The sequence below is a fragment of the Pipra filicauda genome, unplaced genomic scaffold (assembly GCF_003945595.2).
Source record: "Pipra filicauda isolate LSUMZ 115617 unplaced genomic scaffold, ASM394559v2 scaffold49_size4853605_pilon, whole genome shotgun sequence".
NCBI lineage: Eukaryota > Metazoa > Chordata > Aves > Passeriformes > Pipridae > Pipra > Pipra filicauda.
This window is the reverse complement of record NW_024104642.1, coordinates 2,038,268-2,064,995: the sequence shown is the minus strand read 5'-3', so window position 1 is coordinate 2,064,995 and position 26,728 is coordinate 2,038,268. Positions and strand designations below refer to the sequence as shown.

General features: G+C 39.4%; 1 protein-coding gene across 1 annotated transcript; it reads left to right on the top strand.

Moving 5' to 3' along the window:
* The first annotated feature begins 4,608 nt into the window (after positions 1-4,608).
* Positions 4,609-20,391, top strand: MCUR1 (mitochondrial calcium uniporter regulator 1). Its single transcript, XM_027748321.2, has 9 exons — positions 4,609-5,084; positions 6,103-6,216; positions 7,613-7,716; positions 9,175-9,276; positions 9,992-10,033; positions 12,277-12,348; positions 15,789-15,842; positions 16,872-16,986; positions 18,897-20,391. Exons 1-9 carry the CDS (start codon positions 4,841-4,843, stop codon positions 18,950-18,952), a joined length of 903 nt encoding a protein of 300 aa, XP_027604122.1. The 5' UTR covers positions 4,609-4,840; the 3' UTR covers positions 18,953-20,391.
* Positions 20,392-26,728: the final 6,337 nt, after the last annotated feature.

The following is a 26,728-nucleotide window of genomic DNA, read 5'->3' as shown; positions in this document are numbered from 1 at the left end:
AACAGATTCCAGTGAGATACATACTGCTGTTGGTTTCTTCAATGAGTTCAGTGCATGACCCCATTTTAAGATTTCTGGAATGGCTGTTTAGCAACTCAGAGGATCAGGTCAATTGGTTTAAACCTTGTCTGGGTCCCAAGACTGAACCGGAGTGGCACTGACAGTTACTGCTGCCATCTATGGGTAGGATCATTTTGGTTTTATTCCTCGGCAATTCTTTCTTCATTACAAGCAATATACCTGTTCTCATGCGTAAACAAATATACTGGAAGAAATTACATACTCATCACTGATTTCTCCTCTAAAAAGAAAACAAAATAACAGAGGAAGGACTTCACCTATGCATCCCCCTGAAAAGAATGGGAAAAGATTTTGAACACTTAAAATTATTATCTGTCGTAGACAAGGAAAACAATGGCATAACTTATTTTCCACCTTCAGTATGCTGGGTGCTGCCTTCGCTTTAAAACCATTGGGGCACACTCATCCTTGATATAACAGCACTGAAATTACTCGAAATGCACCCTATCATTTGTATATTCACTTGAAAGTTGCTAGAGCCAGTTTCTTTTTAATCACCTGCAACAGAAAAGACACTTCACTCCCTTTCATTTTCCTGTTTACACAAGGATTCCAGCTTGAATATGAATTCAACGTTACTGTATTGAAGTGACCAGAACGGTATTTTGCATTTGAAGTTACACTATACTCAAGGGTCAATGAAACTTTCTGTATGAACCACTGAAAATATCCTACTTGATACACCTTTGGGTTACATTTGCTCTCCTTGCAGCCATAGCACATTGGTGGGTCAACTAATAATGTCCCAGAGCTCATTTTACCCTCCGTCACTTTTCACCTAAAAGTACAGCAGATATTGTAATTAGTCCTTGTTTTGCACTCTGCATTACTTTGCCATTTCTGTTACCCAGTTTTTAAGGTCATTCACCACTTCTTAATCTTTCTATGCAGATCTCACTGTTACAACCAAGGGGCTTATAACTCTGCAGATCAGTGAACACTGTGTGCCTGCAGGGATCAAGTTTTCAGGACACTAAGCATTTGTTTCATTTACTGTCTTTGGGCAGGACCTAATGGCTTTCAAGGGGCAATGTCTAGATTAAAGCCAAGCATTAAGTAACCTAGAATCATGAGATAGCAGAAAGTTGTTTGTCCTGTCCTCTCCTGGCTTGCTACTACACCATTTGTGCCTCTTTGTGCAGAAATTAGTCCCTGATGCCCAGTTACTGAAATGGATAGCCCTGAACCTACTGCAGCCTACTAAAGGGGCTTCCAGACCTCAGTGAATCTACCTGCTGGTTAGTACATAACAATCTTTGACATGGAAAAGGTCCAAATGGGATCTGGAAGATCACAGAATCATGAAATGGCTTGGGTTGAAAGGGACCTTAAAGGCCATCTAGTTCCACTCCATGGGCAGGGACACCTTCCACCAGGCTGCTCAAAGCCCCATCCAACATGTCCTTGAACACTTCCAGGGATGGGGCATCCGCAGCTTCTATGGGCAATCTGTTCCAGTGTCTTAACACCCTCACAGTAAAGAATTTCTTCCTAATATCTAATCTAAACCAACCTGCTTTCAAGTTTTCAGCCATTATCCCTTGTCCTGTCACTACATGTCCTTGTAAATAGACTCTCTTCGTCTTTCTTGTAGGCCCCCTTTAGGTACTTGAAGGTGCTATAATGTCTTACTGGAGCCTTCTCTCCTCCAGACTGAACCATCCCAATTCTCTCAGCCTGTTCTCCTGTAGGAGGACTGATCCAGCCCTATGATCATGTTCATGGCTCTCATCTGGACCCACTCCAGCAAGTCCATGTCCTTCTTATGTTTAGGGCCCTTGAGCTGGATGCAGTATTACAGGTGGGGTCTCATGAGAGCTGAGTAGAGGGGGCAAATCACCTCCCTTAACCTGGCAATATTACACTGGAAAGAGAAAAAAAAATTAAAAAGTTGATCTCTGACACAAAGATAGAAAGTCAGTGGCACTAGAAGATCTCTCTAGCTCATAATAGTGACTTTGCTTTCAATAGAGAAGATGAAAAGGGGCACTGTGTGATAACCAGTATGTGTGGGCGCATTTGACCCTGAATGGGCTGGCTCCTGTTGCAGTTAGAACCTCCATCTGTATGGCACTTCTTGCACACATTATCTGCCATTGTGTCCAAACACAGAAGACAACTGCAAAATGCAGAGTGGCAGACGATAAAAAAGAAGACACTTCAGTAGTCATAGTTTTGCCTTTCAATTGCCATAGCAAGCGCAGGACTTTGAAAGGAATCATTGAAGAAAATATCAAAGAAAATACACTGCACTTGTTTCTGAATCGTTCATAGATGAAAAGACAACTGCCTGCGGGCTCACAAACATCAGCATTACTGCCGTGGTAATGCGAGGCAATGTGCGTACAACAGCCAAGCACATGCAACGCATGTTAGATAAGTTTCTGCTTTTACTTGCCATGAGAACAAACAGAGCTGTGCAGGGACCGATGTCCCTGAACGTTCATGGTGGAAGTGGTTTGAGAAATGGCTGTTCAGATAGTGTGAGAATATAATAATATCTTTGTGATATACTGGAGTAATATTTATAGATGATTTTGTAAAAACAGTCATGGCTTCTACTGTTCTGCTTTATCACCACAGCAGCTGGAGGGAGGTGCTGCTGCAGACGCTGGCTTTGTGTAGATGCACTGTCCCAGCTGCAATGACAAGCTGTGCTGCTGTGGCACTGCTATGTCCTGTGGTGGGTCACTCACCTTTACATTTATATAGATACACCTGAATGATTCCATCTGTTTTACTGATGTTACTGATTTATTGTAATTATTGATTCTGGTAGGAAGAAGAAAAGGTGTGGTTTTTGGTGATTTGGGTTTTTTGTGTGTGTGTGAATATGTATTTAACAGAAAAAATCAACTTGCTTCGAAATAAATGCTTCCTGGAGAAAACATCAGTGGGATGAACTGATTTCTTCTCCTATTAATTTCCTACAAACATTAAGTACACGTGTCTTAACAACAGCCCATAAGGAAAACATACGATTTTTCTTGTATTTTCTGGAAACATCTTTTTGGCAGAACCAAACACATAGCACAGTTGATCTACTCTAATGCTTAGGGCAACTGTTCAATGATTAAGGCTCCAGACTCCCAGACCCACTGAGTTGCCCAATGCTGCACATTACTTGGTTAATAACTTTGAGCCCTGAAATCTCATTCCCATTTCAGAGCAACAGGTTTTGTCTCAAACTATTTGTGTCTGGTTTAGCAGTTTAGGGGTTACAGCGGTAGTGCTCGGCTGACGGCTGGACTTGATGATCTTAAAGGTCTCTTCCAACCTTGGTGATTCTATGAAATGCGCTTTTCTCTGCTGAACGTCTGTCTTTGCCCAGAGGGAAGAGAAACGTTACTAAGGAAGGAGTCAGGGGTCAGATAGGAGGCACTGGATCATTCCTGTCCTGCAGCACTGGGACAAACCTCCCTGCCAAAATGCTCTATTTTTTCCCCCTAAAATTAGGGATTGGAGTAGCCCAGCAGAGCCAGTGCCATTCCTGGCTAACTCCTGGCTGCCCAGCACACTGCAGGGCAGCGGGCACCAAGGAGAGGATGCGGGGTGTAATAAGTAGTAGTAGTAAAGTAATTTACTCATTTAATTATATTACATGTTATATTCCTATATATATATGTTATTGTAATCAATGTTCTGTTAGGGCTGGAGAACTGCAAGCTGCAGAATGGGCAATTAACCTGTCAGCATGATAGGCTGATAGTCCTGCAGCTGGCAGTTTTTAAGCTGAAAAGACAAATTATTATGCCTTACTGAATAAGTCTTTTGTATATTGTCTAAAAGTGTATGCCTAAAGTAACGAAGAGAAGGACAAGGATCAAAGGGTACGATAAAGGGAATCTAAAATGAACATCTGGAGAGGCCTACACACTAGGCCTCAAGGACGGATGAACTAATGCACCTGGCAACTGAAGCGAGCCTGAAAAGAACCAACCAGATCCAGACTTGCAAACTTGGATCCAATAGAAGGATAACAAGTGACTATGGGAAGGGAATTGACAATAGTATAAAGATTACTGGTTTTGCCCACTGCATTTGCTGGCCGTGAGTGGAGCAGGGGTCTCCCCGGCAGCCCAGCGCGCTGTTTTGCTTATTTGCATTTTATATAAATCTTTAATATTTGCTGCTATACTTCAGTCTATTTTCATTTACCTCTAACACAGGGCAACGGCCTTAAACCGAGACAGGGGAGATTCAGATTAGATACTAGAAAAAAATTTTCACTGTTAGGGTGGTCAGGCATTGGAAGAGGCTGCCCAGGGAGGCAGTGCAACCACCATCCCTGGAGGTGTTTAAGAGGCGCCGGGGTCTGGCGCTGGGTGATGTGGTTTAGTGGTTTAGGTGTTACGGTGGTAGTGCTGGGTTGACGGTTGGATTGCACGATTGTAAAGGTCTCCTCCGACCTTGAGGATCCCGCGATTCTATGACTATGCGGCCAGGAGAGTCTCCGCCTCCGCCGTGCCGTGTCCGCACCGCCCTCGCAAGCACCGTCCCCCAGAGGCCCGGCCCGGCCCGGCCCGCCCGCGCCGCTCTTCTCGCCGCGGCCGCCGCGTGAGCCATAGAATTTATCGCCGTGGCTCGCGGCGTCAGCGGCCGTGTTTCACTACGAGCCGGAGACGGAAGCGGGACGGCGCCTGCGGCGGAAGCGAGGCACCGGGGCGGCGTGTGCGCAGCGATGGCATCCCAGTAGCGGTGGCCTTCCCCCCTCTCCCCCCCCCCCCCTTTTCCGTGGTCGGGACCGGGCGGCGGGGCCATGGCCGGGGGCCAGGCGGCCACGGCCGCGAGCGGCGGGAGGCGCGCGCTGCTGCTGCTGCTGCTGCGGCCGCGCGGCTCGGACGGCGCCTCACGTGACCGCCGCGCGACCCCGTCCCCCCCGCGTCGCTGCCTCGGCGACTGTGGGCGCCCGCCCGCAGCGCCCCCGGGCCCCGGCGGCGGCGCCGTGTGGGGAAGGTGCGGCGGGAGCGGCGCGGGGAGCCGGCGGCACCGCGGGGAGAGGGGTGAGCGCTCTGAAATACACCGTCTGAGGGGACAGGGAGGTCGGGCAACGCAGCTGGGGAGGGGGCGGCAGCGCAAGTGCCATGAGGGGCGGCTGAGGGAGCTGGGTTGCTTAGCCTGGAGAAAAGGAGGGATCCTTATCACTCTCTACAGCTGCCTGAAAGGAGGTTTTAACCAGGAGGGGGTCGGTCTCTTCTCCCAGGCAACAAGCGACAGGGCCAAAGGACATGGCCTTAAGCTGTGCCAGGGGAGGTTCAGGCTGGACATCAGGAGAAATTTCTTCACAGAAAGGGTGATTAGACAGTGGAATGGGCTGCCCAGGGGGGTGGTGCAGTCACCGTCCCTGGAGGTGTTTAAGGAAAGACTGGACTTGGCACTTAGTGCCATGTTCCAGTTGACAGGGTGGTTTTGGGTCAAAGGTTGGACTCGATGATCTCAGAGGTCTTCTCCAACCCAAGTGATTCTGCCTCCTGACGAATCACCTCTTGCCCCACCTCGCGTTCGTTCTGTCAGGATAGTTTATACACCACCTCTCCCAATGGAAATTACTCCCTGTCTTAATCTGGCATTCAGTGTTTGGAGTATTATCTGCAAAAACAGTAAATGGCAAATTGCGAGTGATTAGTTTTCGTCTAAAGGGCAAGTGATGAAGGTTCGCTTCTTTAACAAAGAACAGAGTGTGGATTTAACCCTCACAGCTCCCACCAGCCATGGTGATTACGGTAAAGGAACAGATTTAGGACCCTAGTCCTTGGTGGGATTTTTCCTAGAAGATTATATTCTTGGAGGGCATCTCAGAAGGGCAGCAGTGGCAAAGTGTTCTGTTTTCCAGCTCTAGGGCACAGAACTTGTTAGTGGGATGCCTTTTCACTTCCAAGCAAGCTGTGATAATCTCAACACAAAATATTTTGTCATAAATGAGAAACATTTGGGGTAGTAAGGAAACTCATGGAAAGCAAACACGTTGGTTAAATATTCTTTCTTAAAAAATAACTTAGGTTTACTTTTTTTTTTTTTCAGATGTAAGCGTCTCTGCATCTCCATCTTTGCAAAGCAAAGGGAATATATCCTTACTGGGAAATAGGAGGCTTTTTTTTGACACTCATGCGCTGGTATGCCTCTTGGAAGAAAATGGTAATTTGTTTGAAACAAGTAGCTGTTTTTAATGTCATGTCCCGAGTGGTTTTTTACTTTACAAAGTTTGTTATTTTTCCTAGACACACGATGTTACAGCTTCAGTTTTATGGACTTTCAGGGGGCTTTTCTCTATACTGAGTAAGAACATACAGGGTTGTCTTCTCTTCAAAAAGGAAACAGTAAGCTTATACAACTTTGTTTGGAATAATTTATTACCCTACTGGCACTTAAAAATGCTAAAGAAAAATGAAATTTTAAGAACTGAGAATTAAAAAACCCTAGAGTTTTCAAGGTAGTGGTTGAAAATGTATTTTTTGGATTCCTGAGTATTTAGGATATTGGACTTTGAATATGCAACAATGTATCACAATAGGATTGAATATGGACTACTTTGTAAAATGCAGCTTTTAGGATACAACATAGAATACCATATAAAATATGGCTGCTCTTATGCTAAAACATAGATAAGGGAATAGATTATTATGGATTATATTACTTTTGCTGGTGGGAGGGAGGTACCTTAAGGTGAAGTTCAGTACAGCTGAACTGACTTGTAACAGCTCTCCATTCCTGAAAAGGGGAGGTCACCTCTCCAGTTTTTTTTGCTTGATTGGTATTCTGAGATGCTAGTTTAATGAGCTCATGGAACAGCTGAGTGAGCACCAGCTCAAAGTGTCAGGAGGAGGGATAAGGGGAGAGGGAGCCTTTTGGTGGTAGTAAACTATTATGTCAGCTCAGCTATTGAAAGCAGCTTTCTCAGGTATGATTTCTGATGCTCAACTGCTGGTTACTATGAAACAATCATGCTTTTGCCAGTGTTTCTTTTCATAATGGTTAAATCTTGTTCATGACAATCTTACTCCTGCATTTTCAAAGTGGAAAAGGTGAGAGTGTTTTTAGGGACAGTGTTTTACTATAGTTGCCAATATATTCAGTTTATTCTAATAGGCACTCAGAAGCTGGTAGAGCTAAAGTCAGGGCAGTTGGCTTTGTTTTCAGTTGAGTTTTGTACATCTTCAGTGACACTGAAGTTTTATAGTATAAAGAAGTCAGTATCTGCTTTTCAGGGTCAGAATTTTTGCTCATGGAAGTAGCCACATGTGAGAGATGACGTTCCATAATAACTTTAGAAAGCTCCCAGTGTTTATCCTGCTGATAGTGCTCTACTACAGAAGCAGCCGTACTATGTCAGACATAATTTTGGGGTGGGGAAACTTGGCTGTACTGATTGGTTGTGTTCTTTTGTTAGTGCTGGATCAAGAGGTATATGTTTTATTGTCTTGAATAACTGACATTCGTTTTACCTCGGTGCTGAGTATCAGCGAGTGGTATTTCTGTAAACTGTCCAGATCTGTATCTCTCTCTGAATGTTGTTGCATTTTGTTTTGCTCAGGGTTCACTACTCAGCGGTCAGAGGTCATTGTATCTGCATTAGTGAAAATCATGAACACCAACCTGGATATGATTTACAAGGACATGGTCACCAAAGTACAGCAGGTTAGATCAGAGACAATGGTGGGGTTAAAGTAAATAAAAGCCTAATATGCTTGCTAATGAAATATGTGTTGCTATGTATTATGTTAGAGGGTCCTTTTCTCCCATGGTTGTTTACAGCAAGCAATCTCAGCCTCCTATGCCCAGCTTTTTTGAATGAAAGTAAACATATTTTCTTTTTTTTTTTTTTTATTGAATTAAAATGTTGCTGCTGGTGGTAGATGTTTTCTGAGACTGTTGGATTTGACCCCTCAGGTAACTTTCTGCCATTAAGATTCAGTATTTGTACAGCAGCTCAGGAAGCCCATGAACTGTGGGCAAGGCGATAAACCTGTACATCCTTATGGTCTTTGATTGCACAAGGGCTTGTGCAAAAAGAGAATGAAGAATTGGAAGAAAGATTTGGGATGTTCTGAATGAGCTATTATCATTAGGCCATAGTTGAATATGTAAAAGATAAAATATTACATTGGTTAGATAACACCTTAGGGAAAAACAGATACACGTGTGTGTATATGTAGAGATGAAGAAGAGAAAGAATATGGAAAATTCTGTTTTCTGTTTGCTGAGTTCACTGAAGACAAGAGAGAGCAAGAACAAGCTGGAGACACCAGGGAGTAAGAAAAGAGGTGTCCATGCAGCACTGTTTCTGTAGGGTTTTTCTAATGTGTCCAGTACTCTGACCCATTTTTCTAAGTCTTATGGTCAGCCTGGAGAGGCATCTTCCGATGCCACTTAGAAATACAATGCTGTAAGTTAGAATAGCATTTCATGACAAAACTGAAGGTAGAGTGCTGTGTCAGATTTGTAGGGCTCTTAGTCCAGCATCAAAAGTAAGGGACTACTTAGTAGAGGAAGGTCTTCAGAGAAGAGAAGGCAGCCCCTGTTTGCATGTGTGGATAGTGTAGGATCTAGAACAGTGTCTGCAAACTTTTCCATCCTTGAAAGTTACAGAGGATTCTTGTTTGTCTTCTGTCAGTCCAGTGTAGTGGACTGAGAAGAGCAATTAAAAGTATTAGCACATGATTCTGAGAAGTGAAACACAGTGACTCCCTTGCAGGGAGAGGTAAAAAAGGAGGCAATTACAGAGCATGGTTGTGCTGAGGAGTTTTGGTCTGAAAGCCAGCTTTGCTTATTTAGCTCAGAGACACTTCTCCCTAAAGCCTTTGCTAGCTTAAGAATTTGAAGACTTGGAAGAAACTGTTTCCTAGGTTATTAATTGAATTATTTTGATCTGTGTTAGCACTGCTGATTTTGTTAAACGTTACCAACATTTGAGCTTAACTTGCTTATTTTGTCACTGTCACTTTATCTTGCCTTCTGAAAACTTGGATAATCAATCTGAAATGGCTGAATTAAAAATTTCAGGGTACCAAAATAGCCTATCATACTTGTAGGCACAGATGAGAAAAAGCATCGTAGTTATGATATGTCCTGAGGTTTTTCTTCCTTCTTTTAAAGGAAATTGCACTTCAGCAAGTAATGTCCCATATTGGTGGTGTGAAAAAGGACATGATTATTTTGGAAAAAAGTGAATTTTCAGCACTTCGTTCAGAAAATGAGGTAAAAAAATCACTGTCTTGGAAAGTGCTATTCTATCACTTGCTTGTTTTTTTTCTAATGATGTTAAAAAGCATGTTGTAGCCAAGGGGATGACTGTGGAGCTGGGATGGTTTAGCACCTTCATTAATGACCTTGTCGATGGAGCAAAGTGCACCCTCAGCAAGTCTGCAGATGATACAAAGCGGGGAGCAGTGGCTGACACACCAGGCAGTTGTGCTGCCATTCATGGGGATATCAGCAAGCTGGAGAAATGGGATGACAGGAATCTCATGCAGTTGAAGAAATGGAAATGCCCAGTCCTGCCCCTGGGGAAGAATAGCCTCAGGCACCAGGACAGGCTGGGGGTGACCAAATGGAAAGCAGCTTGGCAGGAAAGGCCCTAAGGATCCTGGTAAACACCAAGTTGACCACGAACCAGGAATGAGACCTTGTGGCAAAAGCAGCCAACAGCCTCCTGGGCTGTGTTAGGAGGGCAGCCAGTGGGACATTGCTAATTTCTGCCTTGTGCTGTTGTTTGGAAGTGCACAGTACTGAGTAAACATGCATGTGTATATATCTATACACATACTGAGGACATAGTCATGCTTGATTTGCCTGCCTTTTCACATTAGGGATTATAGCCACTGTTACTGATCATGCAAATTCAGTATGATTTCTAGATTATATGGTTTTGTATACAGTAATAAAGTGCACATTTTTTTTCCTACTCTTCCAGAAAATAAAACTTGAACTCCAGCAGATAAAGAAGCAAGTCATGGTAAGATAATTAAGAATTAACACCTGTCTAGTTTGCTTGAAAAAATAAAAGGTGTTGCTTTCAAAGTTTTATTTTCAAAGTGGTGCTTAATTGTTGTGATACATAGGATACTGAAATTGCTGTTGATAGTACACTGAGGGCTGCAGCAAAGACAGTTCATGCATACTTCATTTATGGGGACAAGGACCTGTGAGTAGTACAAGGCCTGAAGAAAAATATAAGTGAAGGCGTTTTTCTTTACCTGTCCTTAATTCAGATTCAGAAAGTGGCTGCCATATGATGGTTAAGGCTGAGTGAAGTTCTGCATTTAAGGCTACCTCTACATTAACAGTGTAACATGCTTTTAAAATTACAGCACTTCCTAATTGTGGTTTTCTGATTGTTTTCTGATTGTTGAGGGTTTTTTGGTTTTGTTTTGTTTTTTTCTCTGAAGACTTACCAGTTAACTGTCCAGAACTTAAAATAGTCTTTAAATGGCCTTTTTAGGCCACCAATTGGGACCATTTTGTTTGGTCCCATTTGTTTGGGAGTAAATGACCACTGCAAGAAAACAGGCTCTGTGTAGAAAACTTGCTCTGTTAAGTTATCATACAAGATTCTTACTCTTATCAGGTTTAAGCATCAGTGCTGTGTTTCTGTTCTTTATGCTTTGTGTGTCTTGCAGAGCACTCCAAACACACTTCTACCATCAAAACCAATATCCTCTTAAATCTGTCACTTCGGTTGGTGTGGAGGCATAAGCAGGCTTTACACAGAGACATACATTCTTGAAAGAGTGATTAAGATTGGAAACTGGGAAACATTAACTGTTTGTAGGGAGTACAGACATCTGACCTAACTGCTGTTGGCTGTTGAGATGTCCTTCTTAGTTGAAAGGATGGAGCACTCTTCCTTCCCTAGGATTTTTCCATGAAACTATCAGACTGTTGGACTTGTTGAGCTAGCTGACAGTGTGCTCAAACTCAGTTTAGTGCCTCCTTACCATTTCTTTCCTATTCTCTTATGTTTCTTTTTGCACTGTCATCTCCAAAAGGAAAGCATAAATTTTTCAAGCCTAATCCCATGTGTTTCACACTGTTATGAAGTGCTTAATGCATCTGGGTTTTCAGAATACCATTTTAAAATGCATTTGGCATCTAATTTTTGAATTGTAACTTATTTTAGAGTTTTAGTTGCATGTAAATGAGCTAGTGTAATCCACTGGTAGAGCATCAAGGATCTGAGTCATCTTTTCTTGAAAGCTAAATGTCTTTAAATTTTACTTTTAACTGTAAATGTAATTCTCACAAGGGCAAGTTCTTTTATGTTTGCTCATACAAAAAGGCAATATAAAAGTTCAAGAAAAATTATTTCAAATTTTTTATTTATTAAATTGTAATGTATTCTGTTGCAATGACAACTAATGATAAACCAATTAAAGTTCAAAATTCAAACACAGAAATTGAGTCTAATTGTTGTTCATACTAACTTAATCTTAACTCTTAACTAGTAGACATTGGCCTACTTGAGAAATGCTTATCTGGTTCTAACTAGAATCTCCCAGAACATCAGCCATCTTTTGCTTCTCCCACACATTCATCTGATCAGCAGTTTGCCACATGACAAACTGGCAGCTGGCTGGAATTCCTGCCAGGAGGTTGCACTAAAATGGCAGGTGTCACTGAGAAAAGCAGGAATCACTTACAGCTATTGATAAAGTAAAATGCAAGTGTACAGCTTATGGTAGTTTTTGAAAGTTAGGTGCTTAAAAATCTGATAAATGTTTCCTGACTTCTAAAATGTCTTTAGCTTTTTCTGAAAGCCTTAGATGTAGTCTTTAGAAACAGATTTTGTTTTACAATGGAAGGTTGGAAACTGCTTTTAAAGTTATTTTGAGCATCAAGATTGCTTCATGGAAGAAATCCAACTTACTGGTGTACCTAGGCGTAGGTTTCTAGAAATCAGAGTTACGGGATACAGGAAACATTCCCTGCAATTATAGAAGGAGGTGTTCTCAATGAAGTGCTGTTTTCAGTGTTAAAAGTAGTTGTTAGTTTTTGATTCTGAGATCCAACTCATACAATAGAACATCAGTATTTCCCAGGGGAAGATTAGAAATACTTATACTTTTGAAAATTATATACACTAATTGGAGAGAAGCTTTATTAATGAGATATGTAAAGTAAGATACAATATATTTGTCTCATTCTTTCTGTTTATGATTAAACAGAAAATCTTGCTGCTTTATCATTTTTTCCCATTAGGATGAAATTACCAAAGTTCGAGCAGATAACAAGTTAAACCTAAACCTAGAGAAGAGCAGAGTAAAAGAACTGGTAAGTTTTGTTAACTTTCTTCTAGAAGCATGTCAGCACTGAGTAATTTCCAAATTTGGGTAAGAGCATCTCACCCAAGGAGCATTTTCATACTAACCTATAGTATCACTCAGCTTCAAGAGGGTATTAATCTAAGTTATTCATCCTTATGCTGGTATAGTGCAAGGTGCCCTGTTTAGGTTTATATATCTTATCTATTTTGATATTGTTTTAATATTGAGATTAACACATTACACTTAAATATATTATTTAATTCAATATACTGACCAGCTGCCTAGAGGTGTTCTATTTTATTAGTAGATCTCTCTGTTTTCATGCTTAATGAAGTTTACACATTCCTCGAATTTATCATCCTTGAAGATGTTTCATTTCCCTGTATTATTTTTTTAATTGTAAATGATGCTGGTTCAGATTGTTTTGAGCTTTGAAATATCTGGTAGATCTGAACTGATGTAATCTTAAATTAGAGTAATGTAGATGTAGAATTTTAACAAGTTTTTGCATTATCTGTAGCACTTTATTTAGAGTTCTGTTTTCATAGATTTTTTTTTCAGTAACTTTTAGGATCTCAATGAAATTGCATTTTCTAAATTGAAAGATCTTTTAATGACATTTTTTCTATTAGTATTATTTCTTATTCAGTCCTTTTTCCCAGGTGTGTAACGAAGACGTATCATTTATCTCCAATCCTGACAATAAGAACTGCTCAAGTAGATGTCATTTATCTTCTTGTGTGCCCCTTGACATTTTTCAGTGTGATTAGTTTAGGTAACAGCTGTGTTGGTGTTGTTTTAGTATAAAGACTAACAGTCTGCTAGCTCATGGTAGATGCTTGAATAAAGTACAATTTCAGCAGGTAGAATTCTTGTTTAAAGGTTAATACTTCACGCTGTTGTTTTTAAAAAAGCATCGTATGAAATGTACTCCTTGTATAGATCATAAGTTTTGCAATATTTCGGGCTTACAAAACCTATATAAAACCACTGCACCAGTGATAAATTAGGCACCAATGTTTTCTTGTATATTTATGTAGGATCCTGGAATCTGGACTCTTGTCTGTTGTGCAGAACACAACATTATTTTGACTGCCTCCCAGGAAAAGCAAACTATGCGTGTCAACTTTCTCTTAAAAAAGTTAACCAACTTTTGTGTAGTCTGTTGTGCAACAATAATTTCATAGTTTCTATGGAAACTGCTCTTCTCTTTTTTTACTCCTCCCACTCCCCCACTTTAATGTCAGCTCTGCCATGCATGAACAGAAAAGGAAAAAGGCAGATGAATGCGGAGCAGGTTGTAGCACATACACTGAGTTGGGGAAGAGATGTTATCTGGTATTTTCTACAGTAGGCAGAGCATCACTGGTATATTTACTTCAATTGTAATGTGACTAAGGACTGAATATCCAGCTTTCTGAGAATAAAACTCAGGATAATTGAAGGTTACTGTGCATTCTTACTAAGTTACTGTTCAGAAGAGAAAAACATTTAAATTGCTTTAACTTGAAGCACAAAGTAAAATGTTCTTATTGTTCAGTTTTCTTTGGAATAAGTACTGATAGAGAATCTTACTGTGTCAACACTGATGTGGGCAGTCTTTAATGTTTCAAACTCCAAATGCTTTATTATTTAATTATTCTTTATTTCTCACAGAATCCTACATTACTCAATGCACATCTCTTTATACTGTGATTTACATCTGCAGTGTACAGATGTGATTTAAAAACTTGAAGTACAGTACAAAAATCCATATCTGTTGTGTGTTAATGCATCACAGTTCCTATAAGCTTGGTGTTAAAAAACTCAAGATGCATCTGACAAAAATAAATTTTCTCTGCACTGTGAAAAATGTGAACTTAAATCTCCCTGTTGAATTTGGGGGGGGAGGCAGTTTAGCCTTGTATTTCCTTCTTTTTTTGTTTTTTTTAATGCATTCTTGTTGTTACAAATGTGTCGTAATGCCTTCCAGTAAAAGGCCAATTTCACCATCTTAAACCTAAGATTAAAATCCTTGGGTCTGACCTAGAGAGTTCTAGCCACAAAACAAAACTTTGGGAAACATCCAGAAAGAAGCTTGTAGAATGTAAAATATTCAGAAGATGTGTATTTGGCTAACTGCATCTGATTAAAGTAAAACAGGTGAACTATTTCAGTCCATAAAATTATTTTGTCATGGTTCTTTTGATAGTGATGATCAGTTTATCAATGTGGGGTCCAATTCTTACATTTCTACCAAAACATAATTTTAATTAGATTCTTTTATAAATATTCTGCCATCTTGCCACTTTAAAAAATGTAGCTTTATATAAAATGTGTGAATTTCTTTTTTTATCCTTTTTTTCCTTTTGCAGAACCTACTGACTCATTAATTGTAGACATGCTGTTATTTGTCTTTATGTAATTTTCTACATTTGTAGCAACCTGCTGTCTTTTAGCTTCAACTTCAGATCAGTCAAACATCCAAATAGAGCTCTAGATCTTTCATGAGGGTTTTTCAATGCTGAGGCACTTATGTAGATTAATCTGATTTTAATATTAAAACGAAATAAGCTTCCAGAGTGGAGGAAAAATAAGGTGACTTCCATGTGAGAATGTCAACAGATGAGGTTATTGCTGTGTAACTGAGGATTCTGAGATGGGTGCCTGATGACCTTAATACTCTGTGCCATTTACTGGTGGTTTAGCAACTGTCTATGAATAATTTAATAATAAATTAATAATTTGCTCCAGTAGTGGGACAGGAACCTTTGTAGATGTCAAGGTAAATCATGCCTGTTCATGATTCAGAAAGGTAGCCTGCTTTAAAGGTATGCTTCTTTAATTTGGGTTTAACTTTCCTTGAACCCAATAGCTGTAACTTAAAAATAAGCCACCACTTCTGAGGATCCACAAATGAATGGCTTAACATGAGATACAAATGTTCTGGTTTTAACAAATATATCATTAAATGATGGTCAGAACAACTCAAATGGTGGGTTATACAGTGCTGGCTAAACATTTCGTTGATAACTGAGTTTGATACGATATTTTAAAACTGTTCTCCCTTCCTGAAGGTGGTTCGCTCTTAGTTGTGCTCAATGGATTAGTTAACTGTTCCAGAGTTACTGTTTAGAATCATAGGCCCTTGTTTTTCAGAACTGCAAATCTGCCAGCCTGTCTTCCAGCTGCTCACTAATATGTAGCTTTTGCAGAAGATGAGTGTCTGATGAACTCGTTGCACTTTACATTTCAGAGGTGTGGATGAACACCAGTCTGAATTGTGCTTTTCAAAAGGACAGCAGTTATCCTACAGTGCTGTCTCCCAAGTGTTGTCAGTCAATAGTCTTGTCCAGATTATGTGTTCTGCATAATTTGGAAACAAATAAACATACTTTGAAGTGGAAAAAAGGGGGGGGGAGTTTAAGGACAGTATCATGTTTAACTCTTTTTTTTCCCCTCCTCTAGTATTCGCTTAATGAAAGAAAACTACTTGAAATGAGGACAGAAATAGTGGAATTGGTAAGAACTTGATAGCTGATTATTACACAGCAAATCTTTTGTACTCGTGTTATAGACCTGGTATTCTTTTTGGACTTGTTCATGTCTTCAAGCACTGTAATGTAAATGCCTACAGAATAAAAAGGCTTCCGTATATATGCAGACGTTCTGCATGTATATATGAACTGTCCAGTAGTCACTTTGTCATGAGACTTGATCCATGTCATATTTTCTCTAGATGAAATTCTACTCTTAATGTGAAATTAATTCTTCCCCCACATTCAGTGAGAAACTTATTGTTAGATTGATTTGTCTTCATTTTAGAGGAAGTTTTTACCAAGCACTACTACTTCCTTTTGTTTCCTTTCTGTAGTATAGGGAATTATTTCTGGGATTATGTCTAGCAGTAAATCATTAACTGATTCACAATGTTTTAGTAGTGCTGATTTGAAAATATCAGCAGCTCAGCAGCTGTTCTCAGTTTACAAGTTGGATTTTTCAGTCTCTTCTGAGTAATAATTCTATACCATATTTTTTAACAGAAGTCCTGTCTTCTGTCATAATCAGATTCTGAATTTGGAGCTGTTTTTGTGGTAGAATTCATTACAAGATGAAGACATGCTTTTCTACAACAGAAGGCCAATTCTCAGTTTTTCTAATGATCCATAAATCCTTATGCTCCAGTATGATTTTGTCACAAGAGGCTCTTTGACTTCTCAGTAGCTCTTAAAGTTCAGCAGTGACTTTAGTATCAGTGGGCCGAGCAACAGATTGAAGTTAATGTTTATGCTGTTAGATTGAGATAAGAAGGCATCCAGTTCTGCCAGTTTCTAGATTGTGTGTTAAGGACCATGTAATCACAAATTTCCCAAGTTCACCGAATTATTCAATTCCTTAGATATAATCAGCTAAGAAGGAACTTACTCTCTTTGAATGCAGATTAACATGCATTTAAGGAGAAAGCAAAAATACAACTTGAAGGGATGGGTTGAATTTCTAAATAAACTGGAAAGTGATAAAATTACATCATTTTGTTGCTTTGTTTTTTAGCATGCACAGCAAGATCGGGCTCTGACCCAAACAGACAGAAAAATAGATACAGAAGTTGCAGATCTGAAAACAATGCTCGAATCACACAAACTTGATAATATTAAGTACCTAGCAGGTAAGGAATCTGATAGTCTCTGAGGGTGAAACTGTTAAACATTGTTAAATATTTGGCAAACTCTCGATGAGCTGTATTTATAAAGGCCCCAATTAAAAAAAAATAAAAATACTTGAAATAGTCTCAGGCAAGATTAGCAGCCTTATTTGTGTACTTAATCCAAAGTTTCCTATGATTTGCAACTTTATTTTGCATGGGCTTTTTTCTGGGTTTTGCCCTGCTTTATACTGTAATAATAATGTGTATGAGAAATCTAAAAGACTGCATGTTAACAAGGACCAAAAAGTTCTTCAGTGCCTGACTTAATTTATAAAAGCAGCCTGCTGTGCGCAGTACTAGGATTTCTTCATCCGTCTGATGGAGATCTATGTGCAAAATGGAACATTTCAGCTTTTCTGACTGTTCAGCTCTACATATTCTTTAAACTTCCCTTTTTACATATGCCTTGAAGCATATGTGTGCCTGCATTATGACCTGTGGTAACTTTAATATGTTGACATTTTGCTACTGAGTGTGCATTACTGTTAAATGAGTAGAAAATTATTCTTCTGATTTAGATTTCCTGATTATTCTTTCACAATGGGTTTTGTCACAAGTAAAATCATTTAAGCCTATTCATAGTCCTGTATTTGTGACATACCCTTTAGAGAGAACCAATAAAATGGAAAGTAAAAGGTGCTTTATTAAAATGAGAAGAAATTCTTTTCCCTACCATTCCTGCTCATCATCATCATCATGGCTGGGCTTCGCAAACAAAGATTTGGGAAGGGCTCTACCCACGTTTGTTACAAGCGCGCTGGTGGCTAAAAAGGCCAATACGAGACAGGCACGTCCGGTTCCAAAATGCACAGCAGAAAGACTCCTTAGATGGTATATTCTGCAAGGCACGATTCTTTCTGTGTTGTCTTTTCTCCTCAAGGGTGATCCTGCGTGCTTTCTCAAAGGCATCAGCAGCGTTATAGATGGTGTGTCTCCAGGCCTCCTGATTGGAGGCCAGAGTAGACCAGTTATGTTGGTCAATATGGCCAAGGCTGAGATGTTGTTTCAGGGAGTCCTCGTATCTTCTCTTTGGGGCTCCTCTCATGCAGCAGCCAGTGGCAAGTTCACCATAAAGCAAGATCTTAGGGAGGTGGTGGTCCTTCATCCTTGAGATGTGTCCTGCCCAACGCAACTGTGTTCTCAGTAACATGGCCTCGATACTTGTGACTGCTGCTTGCTCAAGAACAGATGTATTGGTCACAAAATCTGACCAGTGGATGTTTAAGATTGTATGGAGGCAGCGTTGATGGAAGTGTTCTAGGAGTCGCAGGTGGTGGCGGTAGATGACCCATGATTCAGATCTGTATAAGAGTAGACGTTGAAATCTACATGGAAGAAAAAGTAATTAAAAATCATTTGCATTGTGTTTGAAGTGCTCCTATTGCAAACAATGGCAAAAATCTTTTGTGTGTCTATCTAGAAATCAAAAGTTGATTTCATTTAAATAGAAATTTTAAAAATTGAAAACTGATAACCCTTGTTAAAGATGGCTTTCATTTATTTGTTTGCTGAATACTTGACCGAGATTTATTAATCTTGTTATTTATTTCCTCATTTTGCATCTTTAACTTGCCATATTGATTTTTTTTGAATGGTAAGCAAGTAAGGGTTTCTTTCAGCCTTTCAAAGTTTTCCAGCCCAGTTTCTCTGCATTCTTTTTTTTTTTTCCTTCCTTCCTTCTTATTTGTTGTTTTTATACTCCTCCTACCTTGAAATTGTTTGTTGCAAACCAAAATCCTTATTTTCTTGCATGAGGAAGGGGTGGTGGTTGCACTTTTAGTTTTGTAGTAAGACACAAGAGATGTTCTGAGAGCTAATGATTTAATGTCAATGTTAATGCCATTTTCCTCCCCATTTTTATTTCCTTTCAGGTTCAGTATTTACATGCCTTACTGTAGCACTGGGATTTTACCGCTTATGGATATAACAAGACGTGAATTTAAAGGGACTTCTACTGTCTTGGTTTCTGAAAAAAAAAAAAAAATGACGATTTTAATCTTAGCCTGGATTTTAACCAGTCTTGACTGTTTTATTTATTATTTTATAAAGCAGACTGTACTGAGAATGTAACCAAAGATGTGCCTGGAAACAAACTGTACACATATCATGTATATGTTGAATGTTACCTCTGACAACAGCACTTCTGCCATTTCCCTCTGTTCTGAGCTGTAGTGCACCTTGCCACTGCCAAGTGTCATACAGAAGTAAAGACTGGCACTCATGCCAATCGGATGGGCCTGAAGAACCAGTAGAATTATGTTCCACTGCCTCTTTGGACAAGCTTGCCAGAGTCGGTTGCATGTGTCGGACTGAAGTGTTGGTTGTTAATGTAAAACTGAAACTACATGTTTTGTGGCTTGGAGGCACTGTTGTATAACTAGAGTCTGTGCTAACTGAATCATGCTCACTTCCCTCCTGCTAACACTTGTTCATACAGTTACTATGATCAAATATTTGTTTTGCTATTTTTATAACATAGCTATCAGCTTGTTTTCCAGATGGCTGCCCAATCACTCGTGTTTCATTAACGAGTGCTGTGTAATGATAGCAGTGTTTGCTGCTGGTTTTGTTTGTAAGATATTTGTAGAGATTTTTGTGACTAACTTGCCTTTGGTACATGTAAGTATCAGATACTCATTCCATATGCTCATTGCTAACCTTACCACTATAACTGGAAGTTTGAAATGCAGTAAAATACGCTAGTTGTGTTAATTTGTGTTTAAGTGATACAAAGTGTCTCTGGTGCTGCCTTCTTGGAGGAAAGGAAATTGATGTTTCTAGAAAGGAAAGAGATTTTAAATAGTTATGAAGCAGGGTCTTTGCAAGAAAACTGCAGTACCAACAGACTTCTGGGGGTTTTATGGCTTTATTTTTTAAAAAATCATGTTGATTGTTCAAATGTGGAACCTTGATAGTGATTATAATAATGAAAGCAGTAATGGACCCCTGTAAGATGTTTAATCCAGTTCTGAACAAGCCCACCTGAACCAGTAAGAGCGACTGAAAGCAATGAAGAAAGGTGTCCAGTGTATCCAGATATCTATGGTTCTTCCACTGACGAAGTGACTGCTTTAGTAGCAGAGCTGCCATCTGTGTTCCTTCAGTTAAGGGAAATTTCCCTTTCCTGCTTGCTTTTAGGAGGGGAAATCAGTTTCTGCACTGATGATAAATGCTGTTAGAGCACAATCACGGCTTTGCTTAATGAAAGTAAAGCTTTTTGGCTACTTTGTGCCTATACTGTAATGATCATTTAGCTTTTTTTGTGGTTGGGAGTGCTAGACTTTGATCATGTACAAGCATGGAGGAAAAGATGGATGCCTGTAAAAATACTGGCCTGAAATAAAGAATTTTGAATATTTCATAAAACATGAGTTTTCATTATAAATGCAACTTTTTAATTTGAAATTAATCTCTTTGGTTGAAGGTAAGTCACTGCTAATAGCACATCTTTTAGGCTAGGAATTTGCAAAGTCAACAGCCCCTCCAAGACATTGAAGAGGAATAACATAAGGAAAACTGTTAATGCACTCAAACTTAACAGCCCCTCTAAATTAATGAATCTTTATTCAAGAACTTCAGTTTTTTGTTTAAAAAATATTTTTTATACTAACTTACAGGATTTGACACTTTCTCCAGTTAAGACAAGCGATAATTCAATTTTTAGAATGACTTTGCTGTTGGTCTTAACTTCCCAGGGCAGGTGATTCTGTATATCTCTATGTAGTCAGTACGTGTTTGCTTGTAGACCTGAGCATCTGACAAATAACTATTTAAGACTAATTTTAAATATAGGTTCTATCCTGCTAAGAACAGATACTGTGCAAGTAAATTTCTATTTTGGGCAGGTGGAAAGAGGAAGTGAAAGATTATAGAGAAGTGTTGTCTTGGAATTAGCAAAGTGTCAGCAAACCAGCACTTGGTGAGTGGTTTTAAGCAAGGAATAAAGTTAATGTGTCCTTCGGGAAAAATACACTATAAAGAGAACATAATTATTATCCCCTAGCCCAAAAAGTCTTTAAGTGTCGTGTAAAAGTTTGCTACTCCTGTGTGCAGAGACACAAAATCTCCCATTTCCTCTATCTTTCTAACACAGTATCATCATATGTACCACATGTATTTAGTGGCATTCCAGAAATTTAGAAAATCCTCTATATATTTTGAAGTACAAATCTGACAGATTTAAACTCTAGGAATGAGCCTTTTGGAACAGGTGAGAATCTATTATATCGGGATGTGCTACTAAATATTAAATCACAGAATTATTTGGATTGGCAGGGACCTCAAAGACCATCTTGTTCCAACCCCCCTGCCATGGGCAGGAACACCTTCCGCTAGACTAGGTTGCTCAAAGCCCCATACAACCTGGTCTTGAACACTTCCAGGGACGGGGCATCCACTGCTTCTCTGGTGCCTCCCCACCCTCACAGTAAAGAATTTCTTCCCAATACCTGAACTGACCCTTTCTCAGTTTAAAGCCATTCCCTTTTGTCCTGTCACTACATGCTCCTGTAAAAAGTACCTCTCCAGCATTCTTGCAGCCCCTTTAGGTACTGGAAAGCTGCTCTAAGGTCTCCCTAGAGCCATCTCCAGGCTGAATAACCCCAACACTCTTAGCCCGTCTTCATAGGAGAGGTGGCCCTGCCCTCTGATCATCCTTGTGGTCCTCTGGACCTGGTGGACCAGGCCTATGTCCATCATATGCTGGGACCCCAGAGCTGGATGCAGTAGAGGTGGGGTGTCATCAGAGCAGAGTAGAGGGGCAGAATCACCTTCCTCAACCTGCTGGCCATGCTGCTTTTGATGCAGCCCAGGATACAGTTGGCTTTCTGGGCTAGAAGTGCATGTCTCTTGAAAAGAAACAGTTGAGTGTCAAATGATCACTAAATTCATAAACAGGAGACCTAAGTTGGCAATTCTCCCAATTTGTTTCTGTAAGTCTCTTCTCTGTATCGATGCTGTATATTGTTTCTAAGTGGAATCAGTAGCAACTCCAAATGTAGAGAGATACTTTCCAGTTCTCTGACTTTGTAGTTTGATTTTTAATTTGCAGAGCTCTTCTGAAACATGCAAGCGAAAAATAAATTAGACTGTTTTGCCATAAAACTGTTTCAGCTGTGAAAATCTGCAGTAGCTCCCCATTGATTCAGAAATGTATCTGTTCATTTCCTGCCTGGCAGGAAATAAAGGATAAAAGGAAAAAGAATTAAAATTGTTAGGTCTCTCAGCTCTGTAAGTCAATTTGCAATCTAAGGATGAGCTCCATCCCTAACTTACTTTCTGGAAAAGCCCGTTTCTATTGAGACTATGTAAGAGTAACAGTCTGTCTACACTAACACTAGTTGGGAGGTTTTCCTGTGAATTTCCCCATTCACACAGGAAAGACAGAAGGTTCTTTAAGGATTTGTTTCCTTTTGGTGAAGGAAATTTAGAATCATTCCTAAGTTGCTCCAAAACGTCTTTGTGTTTTGCCGAAATCCAAATCGAGATCCAGAGTTCTTACAAGACTGTATTTACTTGTCATGTATTATTGGGAGTATCCTGAGTTTAACTGCTTGTCTACCTTGCTTTTCCTCTTGTTTTCAGCAAAAATCCTTAAAGGAGCAGTCTCCCATTCACTGGTATGTATTAGCTAAATTGTTTGCTTCAAGTATGTTACTGCTATTAAATCACATGCTGTCTAGCCCCTTCTCTATTGGAAGTGTTGATTGCATCATTCATTTCCCAGAATGTTGCCGAGTTGTACTTAAAACCACAAGTTGACTAATGGAAACATATTTTTAATGTAGGTACGAAATCTGCTTCAATTTTACTAACCACAGATGTTTTGGTTTACTAGAATAAGCCTTCTCCTACTTGTGAATGTTCACTTAACTGACCTCTCCAAAAATGGTGAAATCCTAGCTCTGTGCAGCTATTAACAGTTCCTATTGACTTTGGAGAAGGCTGGCTTGCTTTTAACCTTCAAGATGTTTTGAGTCACACTACTTCAGTGAACTGTTCTCTTCTTACTTTTGCTACCATCTGCAGACATCACACAGAAAAACCAGTGAAGTTTTTCATGTGGTTTGGTTCTTGGGAGTTTTTAATCAGCAAAGTTAGGTAAATTCCTGTAATTAGTTCATTTGAACTACTGCAAAATGTGAGCAGTTTTGCATCTCCCACTGAGTTTTCAGAAAACAAATAAACTACCTTTGTTATGATTTCTAAAAATTATCAAAATTACAAGACAATTTAATATTTAACAAAACTGCTATATAAAGTCTTCATGGAATAAGTACACAGTAAAATTATATTTTTAATGTTTTAATATATTATTTATTGGTTTGAAAATTATGTTTTCTTTTTAATTGTTTTTCCTTTAGTTATTTGAATCTTGAACTTTTAGGGCTTCTTTTTGTTGAGGTTTTTGTTGTTCTTAGGGTTTTTTTTAATTTTAGAATAAAGCTTTCTGTATAAGCAATTTATTTCCTTTAGTGTCTAGATAGAAAGTTCATTTACAATCAAATATGTGCCTGGAATATTGGGGATTGCTTCAATCAGAAACAAATATGCACACCCTTGGAGTTAGATGGCCTGCTGTGTCTTTGTTAGGAAAGCTTCCTTTGGCTTAAAACATATTTTTTACCCTATTGCCAAATATTTTAAAGCAGTAGTGTTGATTCTTTATTTTACACTTAAATTCTATGTCAGAGCAATTGCCTCTCTCTTATCCTCAACATGGGGTTTTGTAACTACAGAGAGGAAGATTAGCCAGTGCTTGCATAGTGTTTCTTTGAAATCTGTCGATTCCAAGGAAGAAGATTTCAGTTTTCTTGGGAGAGTGCCCCGCTGGTATCAAAAACAAAATACTGGAAATGAGTAACAAAATATTGCAGCAAATATCAGCCTTGGGCCAGTGTTTATCCCCGTAGTGAGACATGTTAATGTGGTGTAGTATTTCAAATATCCCAGGTCCCTTTTCTGTTCCAGTGTGCACCCTTATCAAACTCTTAGAAGTTCACTAGGTTCCCCATTGTATTCTGGAATTATACCAGCTTGATTCGAGTCATGACTAGTACTACTCGTGAATAGTCTCTTCTTGTTGCACGAGTAAAAATGTAGTGAGGGAAAAAAAGAAGGGTGGTGTGTTGTTTTGATTGTGGTTTGTTTTTCTTCCCTGCGGGTAAGTGGCACATGTTCTGTGAGAACTTTAAACAGAGCTGTGTGGTACATGGATATAACAGTGGCATATTTATAGCAAGCAGCTGAATTTGGTCAAATAAAACTTGTATATGGGGCTCCAGGGTTTGCTCAGAATTGATAGAGACAGTAATAGTTATCTTGGCAGGGGTTGGGAAAGGAAGCAGGGCAGGTTTCTCAGCATGAAGGCAAAATTCGGCATTTATGTTGCTTATACTTTAATCTCCAGCATTCTTTGGTCTTTCTTGTAGAAATCTTGTAGACCTCTTAAGATTTTACTGTTGGCAATGCATGTTACTCCATAAATAGGCAGCTGTTAAATGTACCACTTTTGATTGTGATTTTGTCCAGAGTAATTTGTGTCACTTAAGTAATTTTCCTGTCTTTCAATTCTGTCTTTAGCCAGGATCTGTTTTCTTGTGGCAGAGGTGTACTATGCATTATACACTTACAAGTTCTTCTAGTGATGCACAGAATGAATAAATACAAAGGCTATTTCAGAAGCTCCCTTTAAAGGCTACTTACCACAACCAGATATGGGCAAAAGATTTAAAAAATCTTTTACAAGAAGTCAATTCCAATGCCTCGTGATTTACATGCAGAGTTCCCTTGTGTTCCTTGATGCTAGCTAAGCCAAGGAACTAACCACCTCTTCTCTGAGCTGCTGAGCTCTTCAGAGTTTGGAGACCAAATAAAGCAACAGGCATGAGCCTATTCTAAAAAAAATAACCACTGCTGATGCACACACGAGACTGAGCATGCCTAGTGTGGACGGTGCACGTGGGTTTTACATTTTCATTCAGTATTTTTCTTTGATGTAGTTAGTTACCTTTTCAGGTTATAGCACCATTCAAAAGTACTGGATTCTGGAAAGCTTTTAAGAAGAAGCTGAAATACTATGGAAGTTGAGGGGGAAGAAGTGCAGAATAAGGCTTACACTTCCAAAAGGCCACAGGAAGATCATCAGATATGTTAGTATTTTTATTCCCTCTAAAAAGGAGCCTTGCTTAAAAATAAAGCTTTTTTATAGAAACTTCTGAGTTGATTTTTTTTTTAATCCTCCTAGACACTTTTCAGTCTATAGATTGCAGCATGCTCCTCCATGGAAATTGTTTCATTTTTAATTATCTGATTCATGACCACAGCTCTCAAAAAAAGTTATGCTAAGATATTATTCTCTCTTTTTACTGTTCAGTAAAAATGCATTCAGGAGTTTGGCAAATTTAGCATTGTATTGTCTGCTGAGCTGTTAAGCAGTTAATGTGTCTTGTTTTCAACAGGGTCCCAGTTTGCCCTAAGGTATCAGGCCACGCCTGACAAGTTATAAATTTGATGATTCATAAGGTACTGTTAACTGGGGGGTTGGGAATTTCTAAGGAAGCTAATCCTGTTTGATAAACAGTGGTAGTCATCAGCTAACAAAGCAAAACTATGCTCACTGTGAAAGGTAAATGTTTAATAGAAACCTCATCTCCATTTACATAAAGGCCAATGTTTTGAAAGGTATTTTCTTTTTCTGCTGTTACCTAACAGAAAACAAACAAAAAAAAAAACATTGTTCTGTACTTGGGCACTCTTAGCTCGCTGTCGTTTGCAGTTCCTAACTTTGAATTTTCAATATGTCATTTAATAAATTCTTTTGGATCCTTTTATATGCCATTTTTATTTCAACGTTGTTTCCAAGCTTTCTTGCCCCCTCACCCCAGATGCAGAAAGATTTGGAGGAGGGAGGGGTTGGCTTTCAGTGTGTTCTTCATAAGGGGTTTAATGTATTTCTTAATAAAACCGTATTCAATGCTTTAAAATATGACCAAAGGCTCTCTTGCAAGCCTTTACTTGTTCACTAAAATTAAAGGCTTATTTACATGAAGGTTTCATATCAGTCTTCTGATTGATGCTTGTTTAAGTTTTTGTACAAATTGTATTTCAAGTAGCAATTTAAATATTTTTGTACACTGTTAGTACATCACCACATGCAGCAAAACCACAAGACCCTGAGGTACTCAAATATCTCTGAATAAAACAAGCCACAGGATCACATATAAACAGATACAAATATAGGGGGGGGAAAAATTGCAAGGTGCTACAAGTATGTATACTGTACAAATATCTAAGATTCCAAATAGATATGACTGTAGCAACACCAAAAGAGAACATAAGCAAAGCCAGTCTCTTCAGTCCATAAATGAAGGTTAAGGCATGCAGTTCCTCTTTGCTCTTGGACAAAACGCAGCAATGGAGAGAGGCGGCTGTTTAACAACAGCCTTTGCAGCAAATGTAGCTGACTATTCTTTAACTGGTGGTAGCAGTGTGTTAATCCAGAAATCTTTTTACTGTGAGGGTGGTGAAGCACTGGAACAGGTTGTCCAGAGAGGTCGTGGATGCCTCATCCCTTTAAGCGTTCAAGGCCAGGTTGGATGGTGCTCTGAGCAACTTGGTCTCGTGGAAGGTGTCCCTGTCCACAGCAAAGAGTTTGGAACTAGATGATCTTTAAGGTTCCTTCCAACCCAAACCAGTCTATGAT

Bases quoted from the DNA above. Each gene is read 5' to 3' on its own strand.
- MCUR1 (XM_027748321.2), top strand. From the start codon at position 4,841: ATGGCCGGGGGCCAGGCGGCCACGGCCGCGAGCGGCGGGAGGCGCGCG. The intron at 6,217-7,612 runs GTAATTTGTTTG...TGTTTTGCTCAG, and splicing joins ATGCCTCTTGGAAGAAAATG to GGTTCACTACTCAGCGGTCA. The intron at 10,034-12,276 runs GTAAGATAATTA...TTTTCCCATTAG, and splicing joins AGATAAAGAAGCAAGTCATG to GATGAAATTACCAAAGTTCG.